The sequence below is a fragment of the Onychostruthus taczanowskii genome, unplaced genomic scaffold, assembly GCF_017590055.1.
Source record: "Onychostruthus taczanowskii isolate IOZ18803 unplaced genomic scaffold, ASM1759005v1 scaffold43, whole genome shotgun sequence".
NCBI lineage: Eukaryota > Metazoa > Chordata > Aves > Passeriformes > Passeridae > Onychostruthus > Onychostruthus taczanowskii.
Window position 1 is genome coordinate 3,925,049 of NW_024501792.1, and position 15,413 is coordinate 3,940,461.

Here is a 15,413-nt window from a genome sequence, read left to right on the forward strand (position 1 = left end):
GAGCTCTGCTACTTTCTGTGCCTACTGGCCTGTGCTCTGTGTTGCAGGTTTCCTCCCACATGAGTCCCTGAGGTTCCTGCTGGCAGCCCCAGCAGTGTCCTGCAGAAGTGCCCTCCTGCTCCTGGCTCAGCAGCCGAGGCCCCTCCAAACCTGCTTCTGCAATGGGTGGGTTGTAAGCACTGGTAAGACCCACGAGTCGTGTCACCTTGCTGCTCTCTCCCTCTCTCGCGTTCTCTCTCTCTGTCCTTGCTCCTTCCTGCCCATTTATTTCTGTTCTCCATGTGCTCTGCTGTTCTGTCTCTGGGGTTTTCACTGTCAGGTAATGAGGAGCTGTGGGCCCAGTCAGTCTTGGAGATGCCGAAGAGACGAGACATCCTGGCTATCGTGCTGATAGTTCTGCCCTGGACACTGCTAATCACCGTCTGGCACCAGAGCACCATTGCTCCACTGCTTGCAGTGCACAAGGGTGAGAGAAACCAAACCAGCCCATGCCAAGCCCGTGCATCCCCCCTTCGTCCTCATCTCCTCTCTCATTTCATTCCTCCATGGCAGCCATGCTCATCTCAGCTCCCAGACCATGCCCATGCAGGAGCCTCCCCACCTCTGCTGTAGGAACAGCCCAGTGCTCCTAGGGGTTCTTCAGAGGCATCAAACTCCATGCCATGGGATGTGCTCGCTGCACTTGGAGAGCTCTTTATGGCCTAAGCCCAGAGTGCTGCTTCTCTTTGTTCCCTGAGAGGATCCCTCCCTCCCTGCTGGCCTTTGCAGTGCTCTGCACACAGAGTTATTCCAGCAGGAAAGCTGCAAAAGAGACAGCAGAGAAAACAAAGCTGCCACTCGAGGCAGCTGCTCTGGGAGACCTGATGCTGAGAGCACTTTTAAGGAAAGCAGAAAAGCAGTGCTCTTGCACTTGAAGGAGAAGGCAAGAGCCAGATCTCACCTGCCTGGGGGAGCTGAAGTGCTCTGAGAAGTTGACTCCACACTCCTGTCACACATTGCAGTAAACACAGCCCTGAGCCAAATCAGGGGCTCCAGGAAATTCTGAGGGAGCCCTTCTGGCCAGAACCATCCCAGTTTGGTCCTGTTCTTGGCACAGCAGCAATATCTAAGGGCTATGAGGGCTCTTGGGGGCTGGAAGAAGCCACACTGCCTTCTGCCACCTTCCTTCTTGTTTCTGCCACCTTCCTTCTCGTTTCTGCCCTTCTGCTGTGGGCAGGCTGGTCTGGGGGAGGAAGGCCAGCTCATTTTCAGGACCCTTTCATCCTCTCTGGTCCCTTTCTCTGAGGGATTCTCTCCCCTTTCAGTGTTTGTCCCCATCCTCCATAGCTGCTTATCCCTTTGCTGGATGCTCTGATGTGCAGTTTGAGCTGCAGGAAGTTCAGTCTGTCAGGAGCAGTTTTCTCTTTCTCCTGACTGCCACCTCTGAGGCTTTAGGCAGGGAAAAATGACTCTGATCCCTTCTGGAAGGTGAACAGTGTTTCAGAGGATGAGGGATCTACTGGGCTCTAAAAGAGGACTTTAAAGATGACTAAAAACATCTGCCTGTCTGTACAGTTTGATCACTGCCCTAAAAGCTGTTTTCTGTGAATGGTCCCTTCAGTTTCAGCACAGAGACTGCTCCAATGGCTCGGTCAAGAACTCACCAATGACCTTGATGAGACACTTCTCTGCTTCTCAGAGCCCCCAACAGAAAGTGAGTGGTGGTAGAGACCGACCTGAAAGCTCTCAAGAGGAATCATTTTCTTCTTGTGAAGTGTTTCTGAGACGCTCTGCTCACAGGTGCTGAGAGAGATGTGCACCTGGAGATGGCCAAAACAGCAGCACTTCCCTGTGCCAGGGCTCACAGCTGAGGATCTGACCTGCAGGGCTTTGCAAACTGTCTTGGGCACCATCCTGGCTAATTACATTTGTGTCTGTGACCAATGCATTTCGCAGATTTATTTCTGAATTGATTCCAGCTCTCAGAGAGCTCTGCAGTGATGCTGAGGTGCTTTGCAGAACATAGGGCCTGATAGCAACATGTACCCTGTTCCCTCCCCCAAATATCCACCCCCCTCTGTCAATACCATGGAGTACAAAGCCTTCATTTGGTTCAGGTTTCAAAGTCTGTGCTGCTGGAAGAATAACATTCTATGAAAAATCCATAGGTAGTCCCCTGCTGGGTCAGATCTAATGGCCCTCTGTTCCTGTTCTTTCTCATCTCAAGTTCCTGGTAGTTACCTGATGTTGAAAAATCTATAGCTCAAAGAGTTCTGTGCCCACTGGAGAAGCAGCCTTACATCCTGAGTGGGGGTCCCCCTTCATCTCTGCAGACTGTGGCATTCCTGATACCTTGCAGTGGAGAATTGCACATGGAAGCTGCACCCTGGAAAAGCAGCAGGTGCATCACCACTGGTTTTCCTTGAGCTGATTGGGAACAATTTGCAGGGATTTTGTGCGTTTTGTGAGTATCTGATCTTTAGGCTGTTCATTGCTCACACCTGCAGCCCTGAAGGGGCTGTTCTGTTCAGAGGCTGGAGGGGCCTTTTTGAGGCAGGTTAGTTAGAGGCAGGGGAAAGTCTCTACAGGAAAAAAACTGCAATTACAGGCTTTAATTTCCACTCTCCATTTCTGCATTTGAAGTGTGTCTTTCCCCACTTCTCTGTGGCTGTCAGAGAGCTGTAGGGCACTGCAGTGTCCTGCCCAGACCATGCTGCTGGGGATCTTCACTGGCCTGGTGTTTTCCACCAGTTTTTTTCCCTGCCTCCAAGTCCAGGTGCTTCAGTTCCTGAGTGCAGGTCTGAGTCCTGCCCCACTGAGCGTGGTGGCCAGAGCACTGGAGCTCTTCAGGGATGATGGACCATCATTCCACATGGCTATTTGCTTTATCTAGACCTACTTGCACTAAAAGCCTGTCTCTTCTGGGTGCTTTTTGAAGCTGCTTGTTGTGAGCACTCAGCCCACTTGTCCCGGGCTCTCAGGCCTTTTTTCTTTTTGGTGCTGGTTTTCTAGAGCAGAATCTTCTTTTCTCACGTGTGTTTGTCCCTGATTCCTTTATTTATCCGCGCCCTTACCTATGAAAGCCTCCACCCCAGCCTGTTTCCTCTCCTGGCACCCACGAGGGTGACCCGCTGGTGACCGGGGGGTGCTGGACGCCCGAGTCCATGCGGCTCTCTCTTCTCTCCATGCCCTTGCCCAGATGATGGTGGTGACTCCCAGCGTGATCTCGCTGCAGGCTTGGACTCCAAGGAATACTGCCTGTCGGACCGGGACATTGTGGAGGTGGTGAGGACAGAGTACGTTTACACGCGCCCACCCCCGTGGTCAGACACGCTGCCCACCATCCACGTGGTCACCCCCACCTACAGCCGGCCGGTGCAGAAGGCAGAGCTGACCAGGCTGGCCAACACCCTCCTGCACGTGCCCAACCTGCACTGGATCCTGGTGGAGGATTCGCAGCGCCGCACGCCGCTCATCACGCGCCTGCTGCGGGACACGGGGCTCAACTACACCCACCTCAACGTGGAGACCCCCCGAAACTACAAACTGCGCGGGGACATGAGGGACCCCCGCATCCCCCGCGGCACCATGCAGAGGAACCTGGCCCTCAGGTGGCTGAGAGAGACCTTTAACAAAAACAACAGCCAGCCCGGGATTGTTTACTTTGCTGATGATGATAACACCTACAGCCTGGAGCTCTTCGAGGAGGTAAGGGTGCGCTGGGGGTGGATGGGGCTGGTTAGCCTGGGGAGGGGGGGAGAGATGCTGTGAGTGAGCTGAGGAGGTGCTGGGCTCCTCTCCTGAGCTCTGGGTTAGTCCTGTTGTCAGTGCAGCTGGTTTTCTCTGGAGCTCTGTTACCCTGTGTGTTTCCGGAGCCAAAGCATCCCTTGGAAGCAACGGGAACCCCGGTTTGTCTGTGGTGTGTGATCAGGAAGCAGCTTCCATGGAAAGGGAGCAAATGAGGAGCTGCCTTCCCCTGTGGGGAGCCTTGTTAGGGTTAGACATCCCCTGCTGTCCAACGTGCAAAGAAACCTCAGCCATCCTCCTTCCTTGCCTCATCCCAGAGATTTCCAGCTGATCTGATGTTATCCACCTTCCTCCTCCACCACTTGGCTGTCTGTTAAATCCTGCCTGCTTTCATTTGAGGGATCCTTTTCCTTCCCTGCCCTTTGCCTTTCCTGCTCCCACCCCAGGGTTAAATCCTGGAGCCTGCTCCAGATCCCAGCTGAGCAGCAGTGTCCTGTCAGAGCCACCCCTGAGCTGTGTCAGCACAGCCACAGCCCTCCCAGGATATCTTGTTCAGAGATGTTCCCTGTGCTGGTCTCTGCCTTGCTGCAGACACGAGGAGCTTGATGATGTCAGACATTGTTTGAGATTTTTCAGGGGTTTTGGTTCCCCTCCTGGAAAAGCAGAGCCCTCCATGCAGTGCCTGGGGGAGGGATGTCTGTGCCAGGAGATGGGTGCAGCTATTCCCCCCTGGAGCAATTCCTATTCCAGGGTATGGCTCTCCCAGGCTGCTATCAGCAGCCAGAGGGGCTGAGATTTCCCCCTGGAAGTTTGCAGCTGCAGAGCTGAATTTCAGCATGTCCTGACAATCTGGTTGGGCTTGAGCAGGGGAAGATTTTCCACGGGCTTTCCCACCTTTGCTCTTTGCTCCAGCCCAGCTTCAAACCTGTCTGCAGGTTTGAATGGTCTTAGTGCCAGGTACCTCACTGGCTTCCAGCTCAGAAATTACTTGTTCCCTTGCTCTCTTGAGGCCAAACTCTTTCACCAAGGGATGAGAAAGGAGGATTGCTTCCTTCCCCTCCAGCTGCCCGTTTTCATACCAGGGATTTCCTATTTATTTCCTCATGCATGCCTCTTTCCCTTCCCCAAGGCTCTCACTTTAGCTTGCACAGCCACAGGAATGCACACGCTTTGAAAGCTGAGTGAATTCAGGCTGAATTCCTTTCTTCCCCCGTCCCCTTTGAGGCTGGCTCCGGCGGCATCTTGAGACAGACTCCTCACATGAATAAAGCAGAAAGGGTTCCTTCATTCACTCCTGTGCTGTGCTCCTAGAGGCTTCTCTTCTCAGATATGTCTCTGCAGTTAAGGTCACTGAGCCAAGGAAATGTGCTGTGAAATGCAGGAGACACACATTATTGTTCCCTGTGGACAGGGGCTGCCCTTAGCAGCTGTATAATGCAGAAGGGCAAGTGCCAGAGCTCTTCTGCTCTCGTTTGCAGTAATTAGCAGTGATGAGATTAGCTCTGGGAGAGCCCTGATCTGAGAGCAGAGCAGGAGGCTGAGCCTGCCAGGGAGCAGGGCAGGGTGCTGCGGGTGAGTGGCATTCAAAGCATCTGCCTTGGCAAGGGCAGGTGGCCAAAGGGGCCCTGGTGGCTCTGCTCCATTTCTGGTGACCACAGGGAGCAGAGGCACCCTGTTCCACAGGGCAGGACTGTCCTGCCTGCTGGGAATGTCCACAGAGGCTGTGCTTCCCAGCTGTCCCCCAGGCTGGCAGCTGCAGTGCCCCACTCTGGAGATGCCCTTAGCCTTACACAGCCTGGGACTGCAGCTTAAATACCTTAGTAGAGACCACCTTTCTTCCTAAATGGGCCATTCCTGCATTTCCAGGTGGTCTTGGACAAGGTGCTTCCCTCCTGTGTTGCGGCTTGCCCATATGGAGCCCAACATCTGGAAAAAAACCCCACTCATAAATCCCAGAGATGTTCTTTATTGGCAGCTCTGGATAAAAACCCCAGTCATAAAGCCTACAGATGTTCCTTATTGGCAGCTCTGGACAAAAACCCCACCCATAAATCCCAGAGGTGTTTCTTATTGGCAGCTCTGGACAAAAATTCCCTCCATAAATCCCACAGATGTTCCTTATTGGCAGCTCTGGACAAAAACCCCACTCATAAATCCCAGAGGTGTTCCTTATTGGCAGCTCTGGACAAAACCCCACTCATGAATCCCAGAGGTGTTCCTTATTGGCAGCTCTGTTCTCGGTGCTGAGTCCAGCTCGGTTCTGTGGCCATTGCTGCTGTCAGTTACCACTTTCCGAAGCACTTCCCTTCTCCAGCTGTGGGATGGGCAGCCCTTTCCAGGTGGGTGCTGAGGTCTGAGCCACAGAGGTGCTGCCTGGGGTGGAACTGCTTGGGGACAGGTTCATTAAGGGCAGAGGAAGCCTCCCCAAGGGGCAACACCCAAAATGGAAGATGGTCATGGGGTTTTCATACAAATATAAGTTTGGTCCATTTACATATCAGGGGTTAATCTTCCAATTACAGCTTTAGGCAATTAAGTAATTTACCCCCAGTTTGCTCCCCCATAACTCACTTTTTCTTTATGCTGAGACAGTGAGGTGTCCTTGAGTTTCAGGCCTAGAGGAATTGTTTTGTCTGACCAAAATGTGAAGACAGCAGCCAACACTCCATATAGAGTTTGAAGCTATACACCAAAGCAGTACAGGATTTAAAAAATACATGAAAAATACAAAAGTTAAGTTCCTGAGGCGTCAAGTGAGGTGGTTGTGCTGGGGACTGGTGGCAGCCACAGGCAGGGTCAGCGTGTCCCCATGTGTGGAGACAGACGGGCATGCCAAACCTCTCCCTTGGAGAGATACCCCTTGAATGGGCTGTGATAAGATCATTTCAACCCTCCTGGATTGAGAAACCCTCCTGGTCATGGCGAGTTCCCAGCATGCTTGGATTCTGTCCACGTCAATTCTGTGTAACCCATTGGTTTTTCCCCCTTTATACCACCCCACTTTTCCCCATAAAAACCCCTGCTTCTGCCCTGTTTGGGAGGGAGCTGTCATCCCTGGCCTCCTTCTCAGGGTGCTGGAATAAAGGAACTCTGTGGAACTGCTACACGGAGCTGCTGTCTCTTTGTCCCTGCATCGGCCTGGGGACACCTCGCAGGGAAGAGCTGAAATAGGCCTAGAGGAATTGTGAAATCACTGCTCACAGCTGAAATCACTGCTCACAGACTGCCTGCCCCTTGCTGAGGTTACCTGGCAGCTGAAGGACTGCCTGAGACCCCAGAAAGCTGTGTCCTGCAGGAGCTCTGTCGATGTGTTTGTGGGGTCCCACGATGAGCGAAGAGATGAATCTGACTCCATATTTCTTAGAAGGCTGATTTATTATATTGTGATATTATATTAAAAAGTGCTATACTAAACTATAGAAAGAAAGGAATACATCAGAAGGCTAGGAAAGGAATGAATAATAAAAACTCGTGACAGACCAGAGAGCCCGACACAGCTGGACTGGGACTGGTCATTAACTCAACACAATTCACATGGAACCAATCAAAGATGCACCTGCCACATGCCACAGCAGCAGATAATTATTATTTACATTTCTTTTCTTAGGCTTCTCAGCTTCCTAGGAGAAAAAAATCCTGGATTTTTCAGGAAATATCCCGGAGACAGGCGCTCTCTCTGGGAAGGCCTCGGCCTGCGGGTGGGGCCCTGAGGCCGGTGTTAACCCTGTGTGTGCTCTCGGCAGATGCGCAGCACCAGGAAGGTGTCGGTGTGGCCCGTGGCCTTTGTGGGCGGCCTGCGCTACGAGTCGCCCAAGGTGAACGCGGCGGGGAAGGTGTACGGCTGGAAAACCGTCTTCGACCCGCACCGCCCCTTCGCCATCGACATGGCCGGCTTCGCCGTCAACCTCAGGCTCATCCTGCAGCGCTCTCAGGCCTACTTCAAACTGCGCGGGGTCAAGGGCGGCTACCAGGAGAGCAGCCTGCTCCGCGAGCTGGTCACCCTCAGCGACCTTGAGCCCAAGGCTGCCAATTGCACTAAGGTATGCTCTCGTCCTCCTGCGGGGTGGTGAGGAGCCAGAGGGGGAAATAAAACCAGTTTGCACCGTCATTCTGTCAATTCACAGAATCACAGAGTATCCGGAGCTAAAAGGGACCCACAAGGGTCATCCAGGCCAGCAGCCCCACCGTGGCATCCCTGGCAGCGCTGTCCAACCCCTCCTGGAGCTCTGGCAGCCTCGGGGCCGTGCCCATTCCCTGGGGAGCCTGGGCACTGCCCAGCATCCTCTGGGGAAAGAGCCTTTCCCAAAATCCAACCTAACCCTGGCTCAGCTCCAGCCATTCCCCGGGTCCTCAAGAGAAAGAAGAGGGATCAGTGCCTGTCATCCACTGGCCCTTATGAAGAGACTGCAGATGGCTGTGAGCCTCCCCTCAGCCTCCTCCAGGCTGCTCCTCTGTGTTTGCAGGGAGCACACCTCCATTTCATGGAAGCTGGGAATGGGGTATTATGCACTAAAATGTGTGGAGAGCACTTAATCTCTTTCGGCTGCAGGGTGCTAGTGGTTGCATAAGCCTTGAAATGCAGTCTTCTCTCCCCTGTAACTGTTCATCTTTCTCACATTACCCCTTAAAAAATACTTTCAAGATGAGCTTTCCTGTAGCCTGGCTGATCCTCTGCAGCAGGGAGTTCCATGGCTGAAATGTCAGTTATTTAACATGAATTCCCGAGTGGGGTTTGAGCGCTGTGACACTCTGGGGTTTGCTCTGTGGGTCCGTGTGAGCTGTCACCCAGCAGCAGCAGCCACAGCCTCCAGGGAAGGGCTGCTCACACGGGCTCTGCCTTGCTGCCAAGTTGTCTTCTCCCTCCTGACATCCGTGTAATATCAGTGGTGTAGGTGCCCACAAAAACCTGGGTTTTTCTGTGTCAGAGATAATACAGAAGTGCTGTAGTGCCTGGGATATTGCTGTGAGCTCCAGGAAGCTCCATTTGGGGGGGATTTTACTGCTTTTAGCTGACTGATCAATGCTGCCTGTACGCATTGCTAGGTCAGGGAGCAGGACTCCATGTGCTAAATAACACAGAAACCACACATGGTTCCTCTCCTGAAAACTTCCCAGTCTGAGATGAGAGATGAATCTGTCTGGGCTGACAGGGAGTGTGGGAGACATCATGAGACAAAGCTGCCTAGAGTGACAGGCATCAATCACAGCCCATCAGCCACAGAGGTGCTGCCAAGGGCTTTGAAGCTTTATGAGTGGGTTCTCTAAATACTCGAGGTGTGCTGGGGGTCCCTCTGAAATCAGAGACCCCTGTGTAGCACTCTCACATCTTTGTTATAAACATCAGCCAGTTTGATTTATTTTGAGAGTCTTTATTGCTTAATTACCCCAACAGAATTGTTCTTTTATTGCAAATAAGTTGTTATAGGCAACAGCGCCAGTGTTGGATCCAGGTCTCCATCCTTTTTGGGATAGGAAAGAAAATGTGACTTATGCCCTTTGCCTGATTTCCATGTGCACTGCTCCAAAGCCATGGAAAAAAACTAGGAATCTGAATGTTCAGCAGTGACCACACAAGGAATCCAGGAATAAGGAGGAGGAGTCGAGGGGAAGCAGCAAGTCTGAGTTGTATCTGATACCTGCTGTGCCTCTCTGAATCCACATTTCTGTGGTTATGGCTGTCCAACACCAGGACAAATAATCCAACCAGCCTCCCAAGAATGGGGAAAGAGTTTGGATTAAAATTAGATCCCTGTTCCTGGGCACTGTGTGGAAATAAATGTGTTTCCAACAGGCAGGAGAGATGGACAGGCTGCTTTTACTCTGTGTACAGAAAATTAGGGGTGTGTACTCTGTGGCCAGTTATCCAGTCTTTGGTCCATTGTTCCTGCTGTAAATAAATACCTGCTGGAAGGAAGCTGTGCTGGGAAATGACAGCCCTGGAAAAAGGAGAGGAAGGAAAATGTTGTTTCCAGGCAGAAGGAAACAAAGGGTGCTGGAGCCAGGCAGGGCTGACACAGGCCAGGGAAGGGGAGGAAGCAGCAGGGATTGCTGCCCAGCACTGGAAGCAGACTGAGTTTCTTTTCTTGGCTGGGCTGGGGAGAGCTCACAAGGGTCCTTGTTGTGAGCTGAATGCTGTCTGCTCCTGGCAGGCTCCGAGTGCAGCTTCCTGCTTCAGCCTCCATTGCCCTGGAAATCTCCATTTCTGCTTTTACTCACCCATTTTACCAGGAGAAGAGTCTGGCCCAGCAGCAGAGAAGGACCCAAGCCAGCTGTGGTCTGGGGTCCTCTGTGCCCAAGATCAAAGCACAAGCTCCTCTCTCCCCCCTGTGCTCCCAGCACTTGTCATGCTTTGCTTCTGTTAAACATAACCACACACCTGCTTTGCAGGGAGATTTACATTAAAAATTATGATGTGCTTAGACAGAGTCATTAAGGAGGGATCAGAGGAATGTGTAAGATAAGCACAGACATCTGTTCTCCAAAAATGCTGCTTTCCCTGTGTGCACTGCTGGTGCTGGAAATATTGATCAGAATTCAGCCCACAAACACACTCCTGCAAAAAGCTGATGTTTAGGCCAAAGATCACATTTCATGCTTATTTTCTTGGATTTGGGAACTGCCCAAAATGAAGGAGAAAGTAAAGGAAGTTGGTATTAGTTGCTGAGGTGAAAGTTATCCTTCCTTATGAGGAGGGAAGGATTGGTTTATCCTGGAGCTGTAAGGAAATAGGGCTTTGCAAGTGTTCTCTGCATTTGGATTTGTGCTGTTTGTGCATTTCCCCACATCCCCAAACCAAACCATCCTCTCTTCTTTGTCTTGGCTCAGGAGAGAGGTCTGAGATTTGGCATCCCTGTCAGGCTGATGGAAAGGGGGGACATTCTGCTCCCTGTTTCCTGTGGACACCAGGGAACAATCTGCAGTGAGCTCAGCCAGGGAGGACTAAAGCAGAGACACAGGCCCAAGGGCACCTAATGCCACAGCTGGGGAACATTTTATTGTCAGGCTGGAGAACAGGGAGCAGAGCTGCCCTTTCAGCCTGGTGTCTCCTTTTTCCCCCATTCTGTAGTTTCCATTTCAAACAACAATTCCTGAATCCCTCCTGGGAGGGTCTGCTGGAAACCCTGTGATCCCTCCCACCGCAGGTCGGACACTTCTGTTTGTTTTTATATCTCCTGTTGGGAGACAATGGATTGTTCTGCTGTGGAGTAGGAGCCTTGTGACCTCCTAGATCTGTTTTGAGTCCTGTGACTCTGAATGGCTGTAAATGAGTGGAAGAGTTTTGCAGTAGTACTTTTAAAGGGGAGTGATCTATGTGATCTCTTGAGTGATCTGTATGAAACCACTGCTCAGGAAAAGTCAGGTCTCCCTCACTGTTTAATCCCTTGTGAGAGAGCCAAAGCTTTTCTGAGGCATAAAACATGCTGCTTGTTGAAAAAAACAAGCACTGGCTGAAAGGAAAAGCAAATGTTTCTGTAGTAAATGGTGATCTACCTCCCACGTTAAGGAGCACAGAATGCAAAATGGTAAAAGCTGCTGTATCAAGCTGCAAACTCTGAAAATGGGTCTGGTTCAGCCCATTTAATCTGCCCTTTGTGGCATTTGGCTTTGAGAGAGCAGAAGTGGGCTCCAGCTGAAGGAGAGCCCTGGTGCTGTGCAGTTGTGTTCCTCTGCTGCTGGAGTGTGCTCAGAGCTGCTGGGCCACAGCAGGGCTCGGTGAGGAGGCCAGCAGTGCAAAGGGCTCTCACCAGCTCTCCCTGAAGAGGAGAATTGGCTGCAGGATTTCTCCAGCACCTTTTTATCCTTCCACCATCATTGCAGAGCCCTGAGAGCCACTCGTGAGCCCTGCTGGGTTTTGTCTTTTCCCGGGCGTGCAGCGCAGTAATTGCAGCAGCGTCGCTGCCGTGGGGAGAGCAGGGCTGGAATCAAGGGTGACTTTGATGAGCAGGCTCTGAAGTGCTTGTGGGGGATGATGAAATGAATTTCTGGACCCACTCCAGCCAGCAGTTGGTCTCTACTGCTTCAGTATTAGCAGAGATTTAAGCTCCACGCAGGAGGTGACTGCTCACATCAGAGACGAATTTGGTCAAACAAGCTCCTTGGGAAGGGGGGGAAGGTGCTCTGCTTGAAGCAGGAGGGTTTGAAAGGTGCTTTGTTCATCCTTCAGAAGCAGAACGTGGCCTGGTTTTTCAGGAAGGCAGGCACTGGGTGGAAGAGGTTCGCAGGATTCGGTGTGCAGGGGATTGTCATAGCAACCAGAGGGAAACCCCACGAGGTGGGAAACAGCCAGGCACAGGTGAGGGGAAGCAGGAAACCTGTTTGGAGAGGATAAAGCTGCTCCCAGCAATGCTGGTTCGAGGAGGAAAGCAATGAGTATAATTGAGTATTTTCAGCAGCTTCCAGAACCATCTGAGCACAGCAAGTAGAAACAATTTCCTACAACAGCCCCCCGGAAATACTCAACCACCTCAGATTCTGCCAGTTCTCCTCCACAGATGTTGATCTCTCTGCAACTTTGCTGCCAAGACAGAGGGAAGCTTTTAGGAGAAGCTTCAGTTCTGTTATAAACTAGTTTGGGAGGGGTTTTAATACCTGGTACGGAATAGGGGGTGGCTGTATGGTGTAAGCATTCCAAAGGGAGTGGGGAGGGGGCTTTTGGGGGATCCGTAGGGGAATGCTGGATTGTGAGAGGGCGTGTGCAGCCCGGAGTTTGTGGGAAGAAGGGAGGATTCTGGAGCCAGCTCCTGCCTCAGCAGCTCTGAGGCTGCAGCAGCAGTGAGTCCTTCCCTGCTCAGTGACACTCAGTGGCTTTTTAGGCTCTGGAAAGGATTTAAAAGTGATAAGTGATGCTGAGGTTAGAGGGCAGACTGATGCCTGCTTCCAGTAATGGATTTTCAGGCATGTGCTGAAGAATTCAGGTTATGTTTCCCCCAGCCAAAGGCAGGGGTGGAGATGGGAAGAGCTGGTGATGCCTCTTCCCTTACAACACCACCTAAATGTCAGGAATTTGCATTTCCCCTCTGAGTGACTCCAGTGAGGCCGAGGGTGTAAGGTGATAACCAAGGAGTAGCTGAGGAGCTGTGGAAAGCAGGGATGTGATTCCAGGCTGGGAGGGAGCTGCCTTACCCCATTGGAAGGCTGATGAGCCTTTGGAGGGAGCTGCTGGATAACTACATGGAAGGAGCAGGTTAATGTCCCACGACAGCACACTGTAAAAGGGTGATTTCTGTGCACTGTGCATTTTGCAGAGCAGCAGCTCTGCCTAAATGAAGGTTTATGCAAAGCCCCTCTCAGCAGTGGATGCACCATTAGGCTCCAGGGTGGCTGGTTAAATTGCACTATTGATTTAATGTGCAGGAATATTTCCTAGCGCACTGGAGAGGTGCAGCTAATGACTTCTGCTGCCTTCTTCAGATTTTAGTCTGGCACACAAGGACAGAGAAGCCTGTGCTGGTGAACGAGGGCAAGAAAGGATTCACAGATCCCAACGTGGAAATCTGACTGTGCATGGCTGAGCAGAGACCAACAGCAGGTAAGAGCACGTGTTTCTGACAGCAGTGAGAGCTACACACGAGCAGGAGAAAGAGAAAAGCTCTTTTAAATGTGATTTTTCATTTCCATTTTTTACACCCCTGACCTTCCCTTACTGCTAAACTTCTCAAGACCATTCATCAATCTCTCTTTTTTTAAAGTTAATCCATTTTTGAGGAAAAATACCTGCTGAAAGGTTGATGGGAAGAAAAATCCAGGGAGTGGGAGTTTAGGCAGAAGTTGCACCATTAAGAAAAATCCTTGTGTGAACAAGGTTGCCTTATTAACTTTAATGTAGCTAAAGCACAGGGGTGAAGGGTATGGATTCATCCACCTGCAAACACCTGAGGAAAGCTAAAGCAGTACCAGCAAAAAGATTTTTGGTCAGGCAGAAGCTTTCACTGAGGGAAATATTTAATTCAGGCCCAGACTGAAGCCACAGAGAGGAGTGACGAGTATGGAAGGTGTGGATTGAACCCTGCCTGAGGTGTTTGCTCACCTGAGGAGAGCATGGGGTGTCTTTTCCAGTGGAAAGGAGGAAAGAACACACACATTGATGTTTGTTCATGCCCTGGGTGTTTCTGCAGGTGGTTTGCGGGAGGGTGAGCTATTCAATTGTATCTGCAGCCTGTGGAGCTGCCCTTCATTCTTATGGGTAAAAAAATAAATGCACAATGCTCCCTTTCACTGGAGTGAAGAACCAGGCCTGGAGGGAGAGGAGGTTGCTGCTCTTGAGTTCTGAGAAGCAAGAGCAGGAAGGGGTAGATTTGCTCAGCAGTGGTGAATTTTTACCTGCAATGAGCTCCCTTATGTCCCATTCCTGGGGGAAGCAGGATGGAGCCCTGCCTGCTGCTCTGTGGCCTTGGCAGGGCAGGAGGAGAGCCTGCACCAGCTTCTCTGTGCCAGGGGGAGGCTCTGCAGAGGGGCTGGAGCTCTGCAGAGGGGCTGGAGCTCTGCACAGGGGCTGGAGCTCTGCACAGGGGCTGGAGCTCTCCAGTGCTGACTCCAGTGCTGCTCCCCCTGTCCAGGCAGCACAATTTTGGGATCTGCAGCAGGACCAGGCTTTGGGATGGCCCTGCAGTGGGACAGGGCTTTGGGATGGCTCTACAGTGTGGGACAATTGTTTGGGATGGCTCTGCAGTGTGGGACAGTGGTTTGGGATGGCCCTGCAGCAAGGCACAGGGGTTTGGGATGGCCCTGCAGCAAGGCACAGGGGTTTGGGATGGCCCTGCAGTGGGACAGGGGTTTGGGATGGCCCTGCAGCCAGACACAGTGGTTTGGGATGGCCCTGCAGCAAGGCACAGGGGTTTGGGATGGCTCTGCAGTGGTTCAGGGCTATGGGATGGCCCTGCAGTGAGGCACAGGGGTTTGGGATGGCTCTGCAGTGGGACAGGGCTTTGGGATGGCCCTGCAGTGAGGCACAGGGGTGACACCCACGCTGCTTGTGTCTCTTGCAGAAGATCTCTTCGTGCGCAGCCTGCAAGGTTCCTCTCCACAGCATCCACCCAGCCAGCCAGGCAGGAGCCAGGCCCTCTGCTGACTCCCACGAGTTTTAGCCTTCAGAAAAACCAAGCACCACCGCATACATGAAGTCCCCGGATCCCCTGCCCCTCCTCCTGGACCCGGAGCACAGGCAGACGCTCCGGAGGTGGAGAACAAAGCACAGAAAGGCAGGACTGGCAGCTCCCGGCCCGAGGCTCTGTCTGGCATGTGGCTGCAGCGAGCAGGGCTGTGTGCCAGCACCTGGCTGAGGGTGAGAGCCACGGCAGTGCCCCCAGGGACTGATTTTGCTGAGAAACACGAACCTTGTGGCCATGTGTGAGACAGCCTGAGCAGCTCTCTGGCCGTGGAGGGGACAGCTGCCTTCAAGATGGCACCTTAGCCCTTAATTTTAAACCTACTTTAATCAGTGTTTGTTACGCTGCACAAGACAGGGAGGGTTTGGGGAGGGGGAAAAGCGAGGCAGGTTAGAACAAACCCTTTAAGCATCACTGTTCTCTGATTTTCCTCTCCTTTTCCTTCCTCAGTTTCACAGTTTGGGGGGCACCCTGACACTCCTCTGTGGTCATGGAATCATGGAAGGGACTTTAAAGGTCCTCTGGTCCAAGCCCCTGTCATGGGCAGGGACACCTTCAGCTGGACCAGGTTCCTCCTGGCCT

General features: G+C 52.2%; 1 protein-coding gene across 1 annotated transcript; it reads left to right on the forward strand.

The window, feature by feature from the left end:
- The first annotated feature begins 324 nt into the window (after nt 1-324).
- B3GAT1 (beta-1,3-glucuronyltransferase 1) lies at nt 325-14,797 on the forward strand. The gene is made up of 5 exons (XM_041413886.1): nt 325-466; nt 3,179-3,687; nt 7,470-7,766; nt 13,138-13,255; nt 14,712-14,797. The coding sequence occupies exons 1-4, from the start codon at nt 355-357 to the stop codon at nt 13,222-13,224; spliced, it is 1,005 nt and encodes a 334-aa protein (XP_041269820.1). The 5' UTR covers nt 325-354; the 3' UTR covers nt 13,225-13,255; nt 14,712-14,797.
- Nucleotides 14,798-15,413: the final 616 nt, after the last annotated feature.